At 46.0% G+C, this 15285-nt stretch overlaps 1 protein-coding gene and 1 pseudogene across 4 annotated transcripts in view; both read right to left on the bottom strand.

The window, feature by feature from the left end:
- TEX14 (testis expressed 14, intercellular bridge forming factor) overlaps window positions 1-15285 on the bottom strand; it is a 143382-nt gene that overhangs the window by 71385 nt on the left and 56712 nt on the right. For all 4 annotated transcript variants that reach the window (XM_025361598.1, XM_025361600.1, XM_025361601.1 and 1 more), the window contains one exon: window positions 5715-5829. In XM_025361598.1, coding sequence (XP_025217383.1) covers window positions 5715-5829 — 115 coding nt within the window. The remainder of the gene's footprint in view (window positions 1-5714; window positions 5830-15285) is intronic.
- LOC112610528 lies at window positions 6788-7018 on the bottom strand (annotated as a pseudogene).

Genomic DNA, 15285 nt, shown 5'->3' with positions numbered 1-15285 from the left:
TTTTTTTTTTTTTTTTTTTTTTTTTTGAGACGGAGTCTCACTCTGTCGCCCAGGCTGGAGTGCAGTGGCACAATCTCGGCTCACTGCAATCTGCAACTCCCCGGTTCAAGTGATTCTCCTGCCTCAGCCTCCCTAGTAGCTGGGACTACCAGCGTGTGCCACCGCACCCAGCTAATTTTTTGTATTTTTAGTAGACGGGTTTCACCGTGTTAGCTAGGATGGTTTCCATCTCCTGACCTCATGATCCGCCCCCCTCAGCCTCCCAAAGCGCTGGGATTACAGGCGTGAGCCACCGCATCCACCCTAATTTTTGTATTCTTAGTAGAGGCGAGGTTTTACTATGTTGGCCAGGTTGGTCTCGAACTATTGACCTCATGGTCCACCCGCCTCAGTCTCCCAAAGTGCTGGGATTATAGACGTGAGCCACTGCGCCTGGCAGCTTTTGTATTTTATGTGTGTGTGTTGTAGAGGGGTTGGTTATAAGATTGCTTAGGGGAGGAAAAGTTGGAAGCTTAGAAAAGTACAAAGAAAAAAGCCAATTAGTATGAGAATTAAGTAACCAGAGGTAACTTAAAACAATGAACATTTTGTTGCGTTTCCTTCCAGAATTTTTCTTGACTCACACACGCTCTACTGTCTCTACTGTATTGTTTAATTTCAAAGCCCGGAAGGAAATGGGTCAGCCAGATGCAGTAGTTCACACCTGTAATCCCAGCACTTTGGGAGGTGAGGTGGGAGGATTGTTTGAGCCCAGGAGTTTTGAGACCAGCCTGGGCAACAGAGACCCTGTCTATACCAAAAAATAAAAATAAAAGCAGCATGGGGACTGGCTCAGCTGATATTTGCATATACCCGTGTTGTATGGAGGCCATATTGGGACAGCCTGCAGTTCTTCAGCAAAAATGCAACATCTTCTTTTTTCTTCAGTTTTTCCCACTTTTTTTTTTTTTGAGATAGTCTCACTCTAGTCACCCAGGCTGGAGTGCAGTGGCATGATCTTGGCTCACTGCGACCTCCGCCTCTTGGGTGCAAGCAATTCTCCTGCCTCATCCTCCTGAGTAGCTAGCATTACAGGTGCCCACCACCACGGCTGGCTAATTTTTGTATTTTTAGTAGAGATGGGGTTTCACCTTGTTGGCCAGGCTGATCTCAAACTTGACCTCAGGTGATCCACCCACCTCGGCCTCCCAAAGTGCTGGGATTACAGGCATGAGCCACCAAGCCCCGCTATTTCCCACTTCTTTTAATTACTGGAACAAGGTGTATAAACAATGCCTTGAGTGAAATAGTCATGACCATCATCACTTTCATATTCTGTATGACAGTATAACTGTGTTCAGAAAACATAAACTGTTTTTTAAAAGCCTGTATTAAAAAATACAGATAAAAATTGAAATATTTTATAGTCATCTGCATTTACAACTGCTTTGTCCAGGCTTAAAGCTGATTTCTTTAAAGATCAAACCATTCAAACCTTTAATTTTCAAGATCAGGGAATTGAGACTAGCCCACGATATGGTGCATAGTAGTAATGACACAGCTGAGACTAGGAAGGAGCTCAGCTTCTGAAGACCTCAGAGTTTAAAGAAGTTCCCTCTTTCAAGTATCCAGGAAGGCCACTTGTAATGCCAGGCAGTGCCAGGAAGAAAGTGGAAATGGACAAGAACAAGAGAGGATGGCAAACCCCTAGGGCTTTGTTATTTTGTTGTTAGGAACATTTTCATGTGACTTAAAAAATATCTGATGATTAGCTGCATAGAGGTACCAGGAAAAAAAAGTTTAAAAAATTTTTTTATCTGATCAAGGTGAAGGGGAATTTCTGGGAGGAGGCTTTATTCCTTTGTTTTTGATGAAGTCTTGCTCTGTTTCCTAGGTGGAGTACAGTGGTGCGACCTTGGCTCACTGCAACTTCTGCTTCCTGGGTTCAAGCGATTCTCCTGCCTCACCCTCCTGAGTACCTGGGACTACAGGCGCACGCCACCACACCTGACTGATTTTTGTATTTTTAGTTTTGCCATGTTGTCCAGGCTGGTGTTGAATTCCTGACCTCAGGTGATCCATCTGCCTCAGCCTCTCAAAGTGATGGGATTTTAGGTATGAGCCACCACACCCAGCCAGGAGGCTTCTTTTTTTTTTTTTTTTTTTGAGATGGAGTCTCGCTCTGTCACCCAGGCTGGAGTGCAGTGGCGCAGTCTTGGCTCACTGTAGCCTCTGCTTCCAGGGTTCCAGCAGCAATTCTCCTGCCTCAGCCTTCCAGATAACTGGGATTACAGGCACACGCCACTATGCCTGGCTACTTTTTGTATTTTTTGTAGAGATGGGGTTTCACCATGTTGGCCAGGCTGGTCTCGAACGCCCGACCTCAGATGATCCACCCGCGTCAGCCTCCCAATGTGCTAGGATTATAGGTGTGAGCCACCACACCCAGCCAGGAGGTTTTGTTCCTATTATATGCGCAGTGGAAATGCTGTGATGGACTGGACCTATTGAAGTCACAAATCAGATGCCTGCTGGACCAAGTAACTGGGTTTAGGCTTTCTCTGAGGAGGGTCAGGGATCTATTGCTGTTGGGCAGGAAAGGGAGCCAGGAAAGCCAGATATTCCGAATTTCCAAGGGCCAGAAATCCCAGTTTTTAATTTGAAATCTCCCAAATGTTGCCGGGTGCAGTGGCTCACGCCTGTAATCCCAGCACTTTGGAAGGCCAAGGTGGGTGGATCACGAGGTCAGGAGATCAAGACCATCCTTGTCAACATGGTGAAACCCTGCCTCTACTAAAAATACAAAAAAATTTAGCCGGCCACGGTGGTGGGTGCTGTAGTCCCAGTTACTCAGGAGGCTCAGGCAGGAGAATCTCTTCAACCCAGGAGGCGGAGGTTGCAGTGAGCCAAGATCGTGCCACTGCACTCCAGCCTGGGCGACAGACCAAGACACTGTCCCAAAATGAAAAGAAAGAAAGAAAGAAAAGAAAGAAAGAAAGAAAGTAAGAAAGAAAGAAGGAAAGAAGGAAGGAAAGAAGGAAGGAAAGAAGGAAGGAAAGAAAGAAGGAAAGAAAGAAAGAAAGAAAGAAAGAAAGAAAGAAAGAAAGAAAGAAAAAATCTATTTCAATTTTTTTTTAACACTGTGTGTACCACATAAACTTCTGAGTTGGCTAGCCAGAGACTCCAGTTTTTAGGCTTTACGATAAATAAATATGATAGTACACATTTTGATACCAGGTAGACCTGGATTCTCTTGTAAGCTTAGCTGGGTATAAATCATTATTCCTTTCCTTCTTAGCATTCATGAGAAATGAGAAATAATATCATCTCTCTCCCAATCCAGCTTTCTTATTGTTTTTTTTTTTTTTTTTTTTTTGAGACGGAGTCTTGCTGTGTCGCCCAGGCTGGAGTGCAGTGGCGCGATCTCGGCTCACTGCAAGCTCTGCCTCCCGGATTCACGCCATTCTCCTGCCTCAGCCTCCCGGGTAGCTGGGACTACAGGTGCCCACCACCTCGCCCGGCTAGTTTTTTTTGTATTTTTTTTTAGTAGAGACGGGGTTTCACCATGTTAGCCAGGATGGTCTCGATCTCCTGACCTCGTGATCCACCCGCCTCGGCCTCCCGAAGTACTGGGATTACAGGCTTGAGCCACCGCGCCCGGCCCCAGCTTTCTTATTGTTTGTGGGAGGAATGATTAGATGGTAAAACAGGCTGGGCGCGGTGGCTCACACCTGTAATCCCAGCACTTTGGGAGGCCGAGGTGGGCGGATCACCTGAGGTCAGGAGTTCGAGGCCAGCCTGGCCAACATAGCGAAACCCCGTCTCTACTAAAAATACAAAAATTAGCCAGGCATGGTGGCAGGTGCTTGTAATTCCAGCTACTTGAGAGACTGAGGCAGGAGAATCACTTGAACCCAGGAGGTGGAATTTGCAGTGAGCCATAGTAGCGCCACTACACTCCAGCCTGGGTGACAGACCAAGACTCCATCACAAGAAAAAAAAAAAAAGTACAAAAACTTCCAATATCAATAATTTAAGTAGGTAGGCCGGGCGCGGTGGCTCAAGCCTGTAATCCCAGCACTTTGGGAGGCCGAGACGGGCGGATCACGAGGTCAGGAGATCGAGACCATCCTGGCTAACACGGTGAAACCCCGTCTCTACTAAAAAATACAAAAAACTAGCCGGGCGAGGTGGCAGGCGCCTGTAGTCCCAGCTACTCGGGAGGCTGAGGCAGGAGAATGGCGTAAACCCGGGAGGCGGAGCTTGCAATGAGCCGAGATCGCGCCACTGCACTCCAGCCTGGGTGACACAGCCAGACTCTGTCTCCAAAAAAAAAAAAAAAAAAAATAATAATTTAAGTAGGTACATTAAACACAGCCTCTTTAAGTAAGATGGGAAAGACTTATGATTATTCATATTCTGGCGTTCCTGTGAAAATCAGCTAGAATCACTTAAGTGCTCAAAACCCCAGTTTCTGGTTCTATTTAATGGGAACTGAAAAAATATCCACCACCACTCTCCCTTCTCTGTCAAGGTGTCAAGTAAGCTAACATTTGGGAAGGCCCTAGGAAAAGCCGAAGTGCTTCACAAAAAGAGATGTTTGGCCAAGTGCAGTGGCTCACACCTGTAATGCCAGTACTATGGGAGGCCAAGGTGGATGGAGGCCAGGAGTTCAAGACCAGCCTGGCCAACATGTCTCTACTAAAAATACAAAAAATTGGCCAAGCATGGTGGTGCGCACTTGTAATCCCAGCCACTCAGGAGGCTAAGGCAGGAGAATTGCTTGAAGCCGGGTGGCGGAGGCTGCAGTGAGCCAAGATCATGCCACTGCACTCCAGCCTGGGTGACAGAGCCAGACCGTGTGTCAGACAAAAAAAAAAAAAAAAAAAAAAAAAAAGTAGATGTTCACCTGTCACTAATTCATTGTGTTGCTATTCCATATTAAAATTTAGACCAACTATTAAACTTCAGTTCTTTTAGTGTGTTTTGTTTGTTTGTTTGTTTGTTTAAGACGGAGTTTCGCTCTTGTTGCCCAGGCTGGAATGCAATGGTGAGATCTCAGCTCACCACAACCTCCTCCTCCCGTGTCAAGCGATTCTCCCGCCTCAGCCTCCGGCGTGGCTGGGATTACAGGCATGCGCAATCACGCCCAGCATTGTATTTTTAGTAGAGACAGGGTTTCTCCGTGTTGGTCAGGCTGATCTCAAACTCCTGACCTCAGGTGATCCTCCCACCTCAGCCTCCCAAAGTGGCTCATGGATTACAGGCGTGAGCCACCATGCCTGGCCTAAACTCCGATTCTTTTAAACCACAGCTATAAGAGTCAGGCAAAAGTCACCCTTTTTTTTTTTTTTTTTTTTTTCTGAGATGGAGTGTCACTCTTGTTGCCCAGGCTGGGGTGCAATGGCACGATCTTGGCTCACTGCAACCTCCGCCTCCAGAGTTAAGATGATTCTCCTGTCTCAGCCTCCCATGTAGCTGGGATTACAGGCAATGCGCCACCACGCCCGGCTAATTTTTTATATTTTTAGTAGAGGCGGGATTTCACCATGTTGGTCATGCTAGTCTCGAACTCCTGACCTTGTGATCCGCCCGCCTTGGCCCCCCAAAGTGCTGGCATTACAGGCGTGAGCCACCGCGCCCGGCCAATGGTTCTTCAAATTAGTTTCTAAACACCCCAACTCATCTTAATAGCACAACCCCTATTTTCTAGACATCAGTATTATTGTACTTACTGATTTGGATCTGATCCATAATCCACCAGAACATCAACTAATTTCCTAAGGCCCAATAATGCCGCAACAAAAAGTGCTGTTTGGCCCAAGTTGTTAACTGCATCAACATAAATTCCTGCAAAGGAAATATCAGAATCAATGCAAATATCAGAAGATTTCCTGAGATGGAACTGGGTGGGGGGGGGGGGGATTAAAGAAGGCCTTCATTAGTCGCACATAGCTATACTGGAAGGCAAACTCAGTGTCTATTCATCAAAAATATTTACAGAAAGTTGCATTGAAGCATTTAGTTCACCACACTCTGGTATATTACAAAATGGATTAAAATGGTTCTCAATCATGGGAAGGGATGAGGGAGGGACTAAAGATACTGTGTGTGTTGGGAGGAAGGCTATAACAAAAAGAGCTCACTGGAATTACAAGTCCTCACCTAAAAGATCTTACTAAAGTATAAAGACTAATTAGACAAGGGAAAACAAAATACACAAAACAGACCAATTTCCAGTACTATCAAACAATGAGGCTGTGAATAATTAAAAGGGACTGAAAAAAAACAAAAAGGCCAAAGTAGTAACACGACCAAGAAAAAAAATAAAACACGTCTTACCTACCAAGAAAAAATTAATCGCGCACGCCTGTAATCCCAGCTCTTTGGGAAGCGGAGGCGACTGGATCACCTAAGGCTAAGAGCTCGAACCCACCCTGGCCAACAAAGCGAAATCGCCTCTCTACTAAATATACAAAAACTAGCGGGGAATAGAGGCGAACCTGCAATCCCACCACCTACTTAGAAGACGGAACCTGCAATCCCACCTACTTAGAAGACGGAAGCAGGAGAAATGCTTAAGAGACGGAAGCTGCAATGACCCGAAATCGGGCCATTTCACTCCGGCCTAAGATAACAGAACAATACCCTGACTCAAAAAAGTAAAAAACAACAGCACATGTACACACTTAACCAGTCTCCAAAAAACAAAAGAAAAATGGGCATTCCCTTAAACCACAACTAACTGAAAAAATCGCTGATTAGTTGACACACGGACTTCCTTTAATAAACAAGTAAAAGATCAGGAACCACTCAGACTGCGCTCTCTCCCTCTTACTCTCCCAAGAGGAAAGAAAAAACAACCATCAATGCCAAAAGACAAACGCAATAAAACAGTGGCAAGTGACAGTTTCAGGTTCAGAAAACAACACCACACCGCCTCCTCCTCGTGGTTTTCGGTGCTCTACGCACCCAATGAAACTTCCACTAGTTTTTACTAGTAACAAACTATACAGAAGATTGCTAAAAGTAAAGTCTTACCCGGCAAGATCACGCCTCCCCGATGCGAAAGAAACTCACACATATTTCGCTGATGGTGAGTTTTTCGTGAGCACCATTTTCCCCTGGAAAATATTAGTATGTGCTTTTTTCCAAAAACGATCTTTCCATTACCAAAGTTCGACAAAGCATTTAAAACAAACTCAAAATTTCGAAGACACTTTAGGCAATCACGGTAATTAACATATGGTAGCAAAACAGCCAATCACTCGCTAGCTACTTTCTAACCCCGCCCCATTTTCCTCCACACGTAACGCTGACGACTATAAAGCGCGCCGGAGCTCCAGAAACCTTCAACGACGCTGCCCAGTTTGGACCGATAATCGGAAGCGAGGAGGCCCTTCGAGAACAACCAAAGAGTGAAGGAGAAAGCGATAATTCAAAGCCAAAGACTTTGATATTCGCATAGCGCGCCCTATTATATTTTATACTGTGATCAAAATTCCAGACACATAAATATTTTGGATTTCTTCCCCCCAAACCAGGGAGTTTTTATTCTACATGGCATTGCTGTGTTTATTTTTTTCTGGTTCTCGCACTCTTGCCCAGGATGGTCCTGAACTCCTGGATTCAAGCGAGCCTCCCACTTCAGCCTTCCAAAATGCTGGGATTACAGGCGTGAGCCATCACACCCAGTCATTGCTGTGTTTAAACAAGCAGGACAACATATTCCCCTGGTTTAAGCTTCAGTAGCTTCCCATTTCTTGAGGTAGAAACAAAACTTCTCTACATACTTCTGTGAGAAAATATTTTAAATGGTCCATTTTCAAGGCATAATAGATAAATCTAAGTACTGGCAGCCAGCCTGCAAACGTAACAAACCGCACAGCTCATGCACCTAGAAGGTCACAATAAGCGAACAGAATGTAGAGGAAGGGTCAGCCCATAAAAGGGAAGAAAGTTTCTTTATTGGGAAATCGAAAATTAAAGCAGAGGGTTACAGCTGCAACGCTGAGGTCCACTACCATCTTGAGGCAAGCTAGGGCCAGGGATGGTAGTTCCCGGCTGTACTCCCAGCACTTTGGCAGGCCAGGCAGATCACTTGAGGTCGGGAGTTTGAGACCAGCCTGGCTAACCTGGAGAAACCCCATCTCTACCATAAAAATAGAAAAATTAGCCAGGGGCTGGGCGCGGTGGCTTATGCCTGTAATCCCAGCACTTTGAGAGGCTGAGGCGGGTGAATCACAAGGTCAGGAGATTGAGACCTGCCTGGCCAACATGGTGAAACCTCGTCTCTACTAAAAACTACAAAAATCAGCTGGGCATGGTGGCACGTGCTTGTAGTCCCAGCTACTCAGGAGGCTGAGGCAGGAGAATCACTTGAACACAGGAGGCAGAGGTTGCAGTGAGCCAAGATCACACCATTGCCCTCCAGCCTGGTGACAGAGCAAGACTCCGTCTCAGGAAAAAAAAAAAAAAAAGCAAATAACAAAAAAAGCCAAAAAGTAGGCAGAGATTAGAGGAAAACCTGGAAGACATGGGTCACAAGTGACAAGGAAGGTTAAAAGTTTCAAAAAGAAGGATCAGTCAACAGTATCAAAGCCTGAGACATCTAGTAAGAAGAAATTGGGCTGGGTGTGGGGGCTCACACCTGTAATCCCAGCACTTTGGGAAGCTGAGGTGGGTGGATCACTTGAGGCGAAGAGTTCAAGACCAGCCTGGCCAACATGGTGAAACCCTGTCTCTAATAAAAATACAAAAATACACAAAAATTAGCCGGGCTTGGTGGCACGTGCCTGTAATGCCAGCTACTCGGGAGGCTGAGGCAGGAGGTGGAGGTTGCAGTGAGCTGAGATCGTGCTACTGCACTCCAACCTGGGCAAGAGTGAGAACCTGTCTCAAATAAAAGAAAAAAAGAAAAAGAAACAGTGTTCATGGTAAGAGCATTACTAGAGGGGTTCACATGTCTTACTGCTCAGGACTTGCTGTGTTACAAAAATTTGTGGTATGTTTGTGTCCTCTACCAGACTGTCTTTCCTACACTAGAGGGTAGGAACTGCCCAGTGTATCTCCCCTATCTTCAGTGCCTTGTTCACTTATCTGCCCAACACAAGCCAGCCTAAGAGTAGAGAAGAGCAGCAGAGAATAGAAAAAGGACAATTCTGCATGGATCTCTCAGTTATGCGTGTTACGGGGGCAAGGCACTAACCTGTTCAGGGCACCTCTTTGAAGATATTTGTATAATGAACTTTGGAAGACAGATAGTATCTACATTCATAGCAAATTGAATACATGCTTACCATCCAGTATAATAAAAACAATGTCTCCAGCCGGGCACGGTGGCTCACGCCTGTAATCCCAACACTTTGGGAGACCGAGGCAGGCGGATCACCTGAGATCAGAAGTTCGAGACCAGCCTGGCCAACATGGTAAAACTCCGCCTTTACTAAAACTACAAAAAGTAGCTGGGCATGGTGGCGGACGCCTGTAATACCAGCTACTCAGGAGGCTGAGGGAGGAGAATTGCTGGAACCCAGAAGGTGGAAGTTGCAGTGAGCTGAGATCTCAACATTGCACTCCAGCCTAGGTTGACAAAGCAAAACTCTGTCTCAAAAAAAAAAAAAAGGTTAAAAGGAAAAAAATACTGATATTCTGGCTACTGCTATTGCCATGAGTTATAAACCATCATTCATCTATGACCCCAAGAATCTCATCCACACACCTGTAGCAGTCTAATTTATCAAATCTGAAACTATTTATAGTTATTGACAAGAAGAAATTACAGTCAAGGGAAGCAGGCTGACAAGAAGTTATAGTTATTGACAAGAAGAAATTACAGTCCAGGGAAGCCCCTCCTGGGGCTCAGGAGGCAAAAAAATTAAATCAACCAAGGCCTCCAAGGGCTTCTCTCTTTTTTTTTTTTTTTTTTTTGAGACAGAGTCTCCCTCTGTAGCCCATGCTAGAGTGCAGTGGCATGATCTTGGCCCACTGCATCCTCTGCCTCCCAGATTCAAGTGATTCACCTGCCTCAGCCTCCCGAATAGCTGCGATTACAGGCACGCACCACCATGCCCAGCTAATTTTTGTATTTTTAGTAGATATGGGGTTTTACCATGTTGGCCAGGCTGGTCGCAAACTCCTGACATCAAAAGATCCACCTGCCTTGGCCTCCGAAAGTGCTGGAATGACAGGCGTGAGCCACCGCGCCCAGCCCTCCAAGGGCTTCTCTAAGGATCAGACAACACTTAGGGGAAGGCACTGAGCAACAAATCTTGAGGGGATACAGGTGGCTGGAAAGAAAAATAGGTGAAAACCTCTGTCCCTACAACTTAAGCAAACATGCCCTTTGGAGATTTCCTAATAAAAAATAACACTTATTCATTCAACAAATAATTATTTTAGGCCAGCATTGTACCCATGTTGTGGCTGCTGTAAAGGTAACTAAAAACAGTCCCACAAGAAGTGACCAGAGGCAGCTATGACAAAGACTGACCAAAAAGGTTAAAAGACCTGGATTCAAATGTTGACATCCTAATACCACCCTCATTAGCCCAGGGCCTCGAGATGGGTCAGTCACCTAACCTCTGGGCCTCCTACGAGGTAATATCTGGTATTAACAATAATGTATGCCAGGCATCATTCTTTTAATTCACTTAATCCTCACAACTCTACAACAGGAAGAAGAAACTATTATTATCACTATTTTGTAGATGGAGAAATGGAGAGAGATCAATTTGCCAGAGGTCACAAACCAGTCTGGTTCTAAAGTGCATGCACTATACCACTGTCTCTGTGATATTGTGCAACATACATTTGGGGCCGGGTGCGGTGGCTCATGCCTGTCATCCCAGCACTTTGGGAGGCCGAGGCAGGTGGATCACCTGCGGTCAGGAGTTGGAGACCAGCCTGACCAATATGGTGAAACCCCGTATCTACCAGTAAATTACATAAATTAGCGGGGCATGGTGGCATGCGCCTGTAGTCCCAGCTACTTGGGAGGCTGAGGCAGGAGAATTGCTTGAACTGGGGAAGCAGAGGTTGCAGTGAGCTGAGATCATGCCAGTACACTCCAGCCTGGGTGACAGAGCGAGACTCTGTCTCAAAAAAAAAAAAAGATTTATTTGGGGCTGGGCATGGTGGCTCACGCCTGTAATCCCAATACTTTGGGAGGCAGAAGCACATGGATCACTTGAGGTCAGGAGTTCGAGACCAGTCTGGCGAACATGGTGAAACCCCGTCTCTACTAAAAATACAAAAATTAGTTGGGCATGGTGGTGGGCGCCTGTAATCCTAGCTACTTGGGAGGCTGAGTCATGAGAATTGCTTGAAGCCCAGGAGGCAGAGGTTGCAGTGAGTGTGCCATTGCACTCCAGCCTAGGTGACAGAGTGAGACTCTGTCTCAAAAAAAAAAAAACAAAACAAACAAACAACCAAAAAAAACCCAAGAAATATATATTTGGTCTTCATGCCTGTTTCCTGATATGGAGCTTCTAAAACTCTTTGAACCTCTGGAATGATGAGTATCTTTTGTATGCTGATGCTGACTGTAGCTAGTGACTGGGCCCATCCAGATGGCATCAGGATGACAGCTGGTCACTGGAAAGACCAAAGCATGATGAGAGGGTTGGGACTCTTAGCCCTGCCCCCCAACCTTTGGGGAGGGGAGAGAGGCTGAAGGTTAAATTGATCACCAATGGCTAGTGATTTAATCTACCATGCCTACGTAATGAAGTTTCCATAAAAACCCAAAAGGGGCCGGGCGCGGTGGCTCAAGCCTGTAATCCCAGCACTTTGGGAGGCCGAGATGGGCGGATCACGAGGTCAGGAGATCGAGACCATCCTGGCTAACACGGTGAAACCCCATCTCTACTAAAAAAAATACAAAAAACTAGCCGGGCGAGGTGGTGGGCGCCTGTAGTCCCAGCTACTCGGGAGGCTGAGGCAGGAGAATGGCGTGAACCCGGGAGGCGGAGCTTGCAGTGAGCTGAGATCCGGCCACTGCACTCCAGCCTGGGCGACAGAGCGAGACTCCGTCTCAAAAACAAACAAACAAACAAACAAACAAAAAAAAAAACACCCAAAAGGACTCGGTTGGGATGCTTCTGAACAGCTGAACATGGAGAGGTTCGGGGAGGGTGGGCCAGGGAAGGCATGGAATCTCCAAGCCTTTTCCCACATGCCTTGCCTTAGACATCATTTCCATTCAGTTGCTCATCTGTATCTTTTGTGATATCTTTACAATAAATGGATAAACCTAAGTAAAGTGTTTCCCTGAGTTCTATGAGCCACTCTAGCAAATTAATCAAACCTGGGGAGTGGGTTGTGGGAACACCCGATGTATAGTCAATCATAAGAAGTATAGGTTTACAACCTACTGCTTTTTTTTTTTTTTGAGACGGAGTCTTGCTGTGTTGCCCAGGCTGGAGTGCAGTGGTGCAATCTTGGCTCACTGTGACTTCTGCCTCCCAGGTTCAAGCAATTCTCCTGCCTCAGTCTCCTGAGTGGCTGGGATTCCAGGCACCTGCCACCACACCCGGCTAATTTTTGTATTTTTAGTAGAGTCGGGGTTTCACTATGTTGGTCAGGATGATCTCGAACTCCTGACCTCGTGATCTGCCTGCCTCAGCCTCCCAAAGTGCTGGGATTACAGACGTGAGCCACTGTGCCTGGCCTGTAAAGATATATTACAAGGTATTTTATCAAAGCATTGTTTCTGATTATTAAAAACTGCAAAAATAGGCTGGACATGCTATCTCATACTTGTAATCCCAGCACTTTGGGAGGCAAACCCGGGACAACTGCTTGAGCCCAGTAGTTCGAGACCAGTCTGGGCAATACAGTGAGACCTTGTCTCTACTACAACAAATTAAAAAAAATTTTTAATGCAAAATAGCACAATTCACAATCGCAAAATCATGGAACAAACCCAAATGCCCATCAATCAACGAGTGGATAAAGAAACTGTGGTGTATTTATACATTGGAATACTACTCAGCCATAAAAAGGAATGAATTAATGGCATTTGCAGGAAACTGGATGAGACTGGAAACTGTAATTCTTTTTTTTTTTTTTTTGAGACGGAGTTTCACTCTTGTTACCCAGGCTGCAGTGCAATGGCGTAATCTTGGCTCACCACAACCTCCACCTCCCAGGTTCAAGCGATTCTCCTGCCTCAGCCTCCCGAGTGGCTGGGATTACAGGCATGAGCCACCGCAACTGGCCTGGAGTTGCGGTGGCATGCGCCACGATGCCTGGCTAATTTTTTGTATTTTTAGTAGAGACAGGGTTTCTCCATGTTGGTCAGGCTGGTCTCAAACTCCTGACCTCAAGTGATCCTCCCGCCTTGGCCTCCCAAAGTGCTGGGATTACAGGCATGAGCCACCGCAACTGGCCTGCAGACTATTATTCTAATTGAAGTAACTCAGGAATGGAAAACCAAACATTTTATGTTCTCACTGATATGTGGGAGCTAAGCTATGAGGACACAAAGGCATGACAATGATATAATGATCTTGCTTGGGGAGCTGAGGGGAAGGGTGGGAGGTGGGCAAGAGATAAAAGACTACAAATAAGGTGCCAGTATATACTGCTCGGGTGATGGGTGCACCAAAATCTCACAAGTCACCACTAAAGAACTTACTCATGTTGGCCAGGCACAGTGGCTCACGCCTGTAATCCCAGCACTTTGGGAGGCCAAGGCAGGTAGATCACCTGAGGTCGGGAGTTCGAGACCAGCCTGACCAACATGGAGAAACCCCGTCTCTACTAAAAATACATAAAAAATTATCTAGGCATGGTGGTGGGCGCCCGTAATCACAGGTACTCGGGAGGCTGAGGCAGGAGAATCACTTGAACCTGGTAGGTGGAGGCTGCAGTGAGCCAAGATCACCCCATTGCACTCCAGCCTGGGCAAAAAGAGCGAAACTCCATCTCAAATAAATAAATAAGAACTTATGTAAACAAATGCCACCTATACCCCAATAACTTATGGAAAACCAAAAAAATTAAATAAATATCTGTAGGGGTACAGATGAGTACATTATGGTATATACAGATGAAAAAATTAAGCTGGGTGCAGTGGCCCACACCTATAATCCCAGCACTTTGGGAGGCCAAGGCGGGCAGATCACTTGACGTCAGTTCGAGACCAGCCTGGCCAACATGGTGAAACTCCATCTCTACTAAAAATACAAAAAAAAAAAGCAGCTATGAAAATGAATGACTTAAATCTATATCAGTTAGTTTAGAGATAGACAGGATGCACTGTTAAATGGGAAAAAAAATTAGTTACAAAATGTGTATATCATAACACCACTTTTATAAAGGCAGATTAGCAACTTTAAAACATATATCTCTTGACTTGGCGTGGTGGCTCCTGCCTGTAATTGCAGCACTTTGGGAGGCCAAGGTGGGAGGATCACCCGAGGTCAGGAGTTCAAGACTAACCTGACCAACATAGAGAAACCCCATCTCTACTAAAAATACAAAATTAGCCGGGCATGGTGGCACATGCCTGTAATCCCAGCTACTTGGGAGGCTGAGGCAGGAGAATCACTTGAACCTGGGAGGCAGATGTTGCGGTGAGCTGAGATCGTGCCATTGCACTCCAGCCTGGGCTCAAAACTCCATCTCAAAACACACACACACACACATCTCTTTGGTGGATTCCACTATTAAGTAACCTCATACCAAGGGAGGAGACGACCCCTCATATTGTCTTATGCCCAATTTCTGCCTTCGAAGAAAGAAAAAGTAAAAACTACAAGGCAGAAATGAAATCCACAGGCAGACAGCCCGGCGCCGCGCCCTGGGTCTGGTTAAAGATCGACCCTTGACCTAACCCGTTATGTTATCTATAGATTCCAGACATTGTATGGAAAAGCATTGTGAAAATCCCTGTCCTGTTCTGTTCCGTTCTGATTACCAGCGCATGCAGCCCCCAGTCACATGCCCGCTGCTTGCTCAATTGATCACGACCCTCTCCTGCAGACCCCCTTAGAGTCGTAAGCCCTTAAAAGGGACAGGAATTGCTCGCTCGGGAAGCTCGGTTTTTTGAGATATGTGTCTTGCCGAAGCTCCCGGCCAAATAAAGCCCTTCCTTCTTTAACTCAGTGTCTGAGGGGTTTTGTCTGCAGCTTGTCCTGCTACAATACTACTTTTGTAGTAAAAACATTTTTAGTAGAAAAAAATTGGCCGGGCGCGGTGGCTCAAGCCTGTAATCCCAGCACTTTGGGAGGCCGAGATGGGCGGATCACGAGGTCAGGAGATCGAGACCATCCTGGCTAACACGGTGAAACCCCGTCTCTA

The sequence above is a fragment of the Theropithecus gelada genome, chromosome 16 (assembly GCF_003255815.1).
Source record: "Theropithecus gelada isolate Dixy chromosome 16, Tgel_1.0, whole genome shotgun sequence".
NCBI classification, from domain to species: Eukaryota; Metazoa; Chordata; class Mammalia; order Primates; family Cercopithecidae; genus Theropithecus; species Theropithecus gelada.
This window is presented reverse-complemented; position numbering and strand designations above follow the sequence as displayed.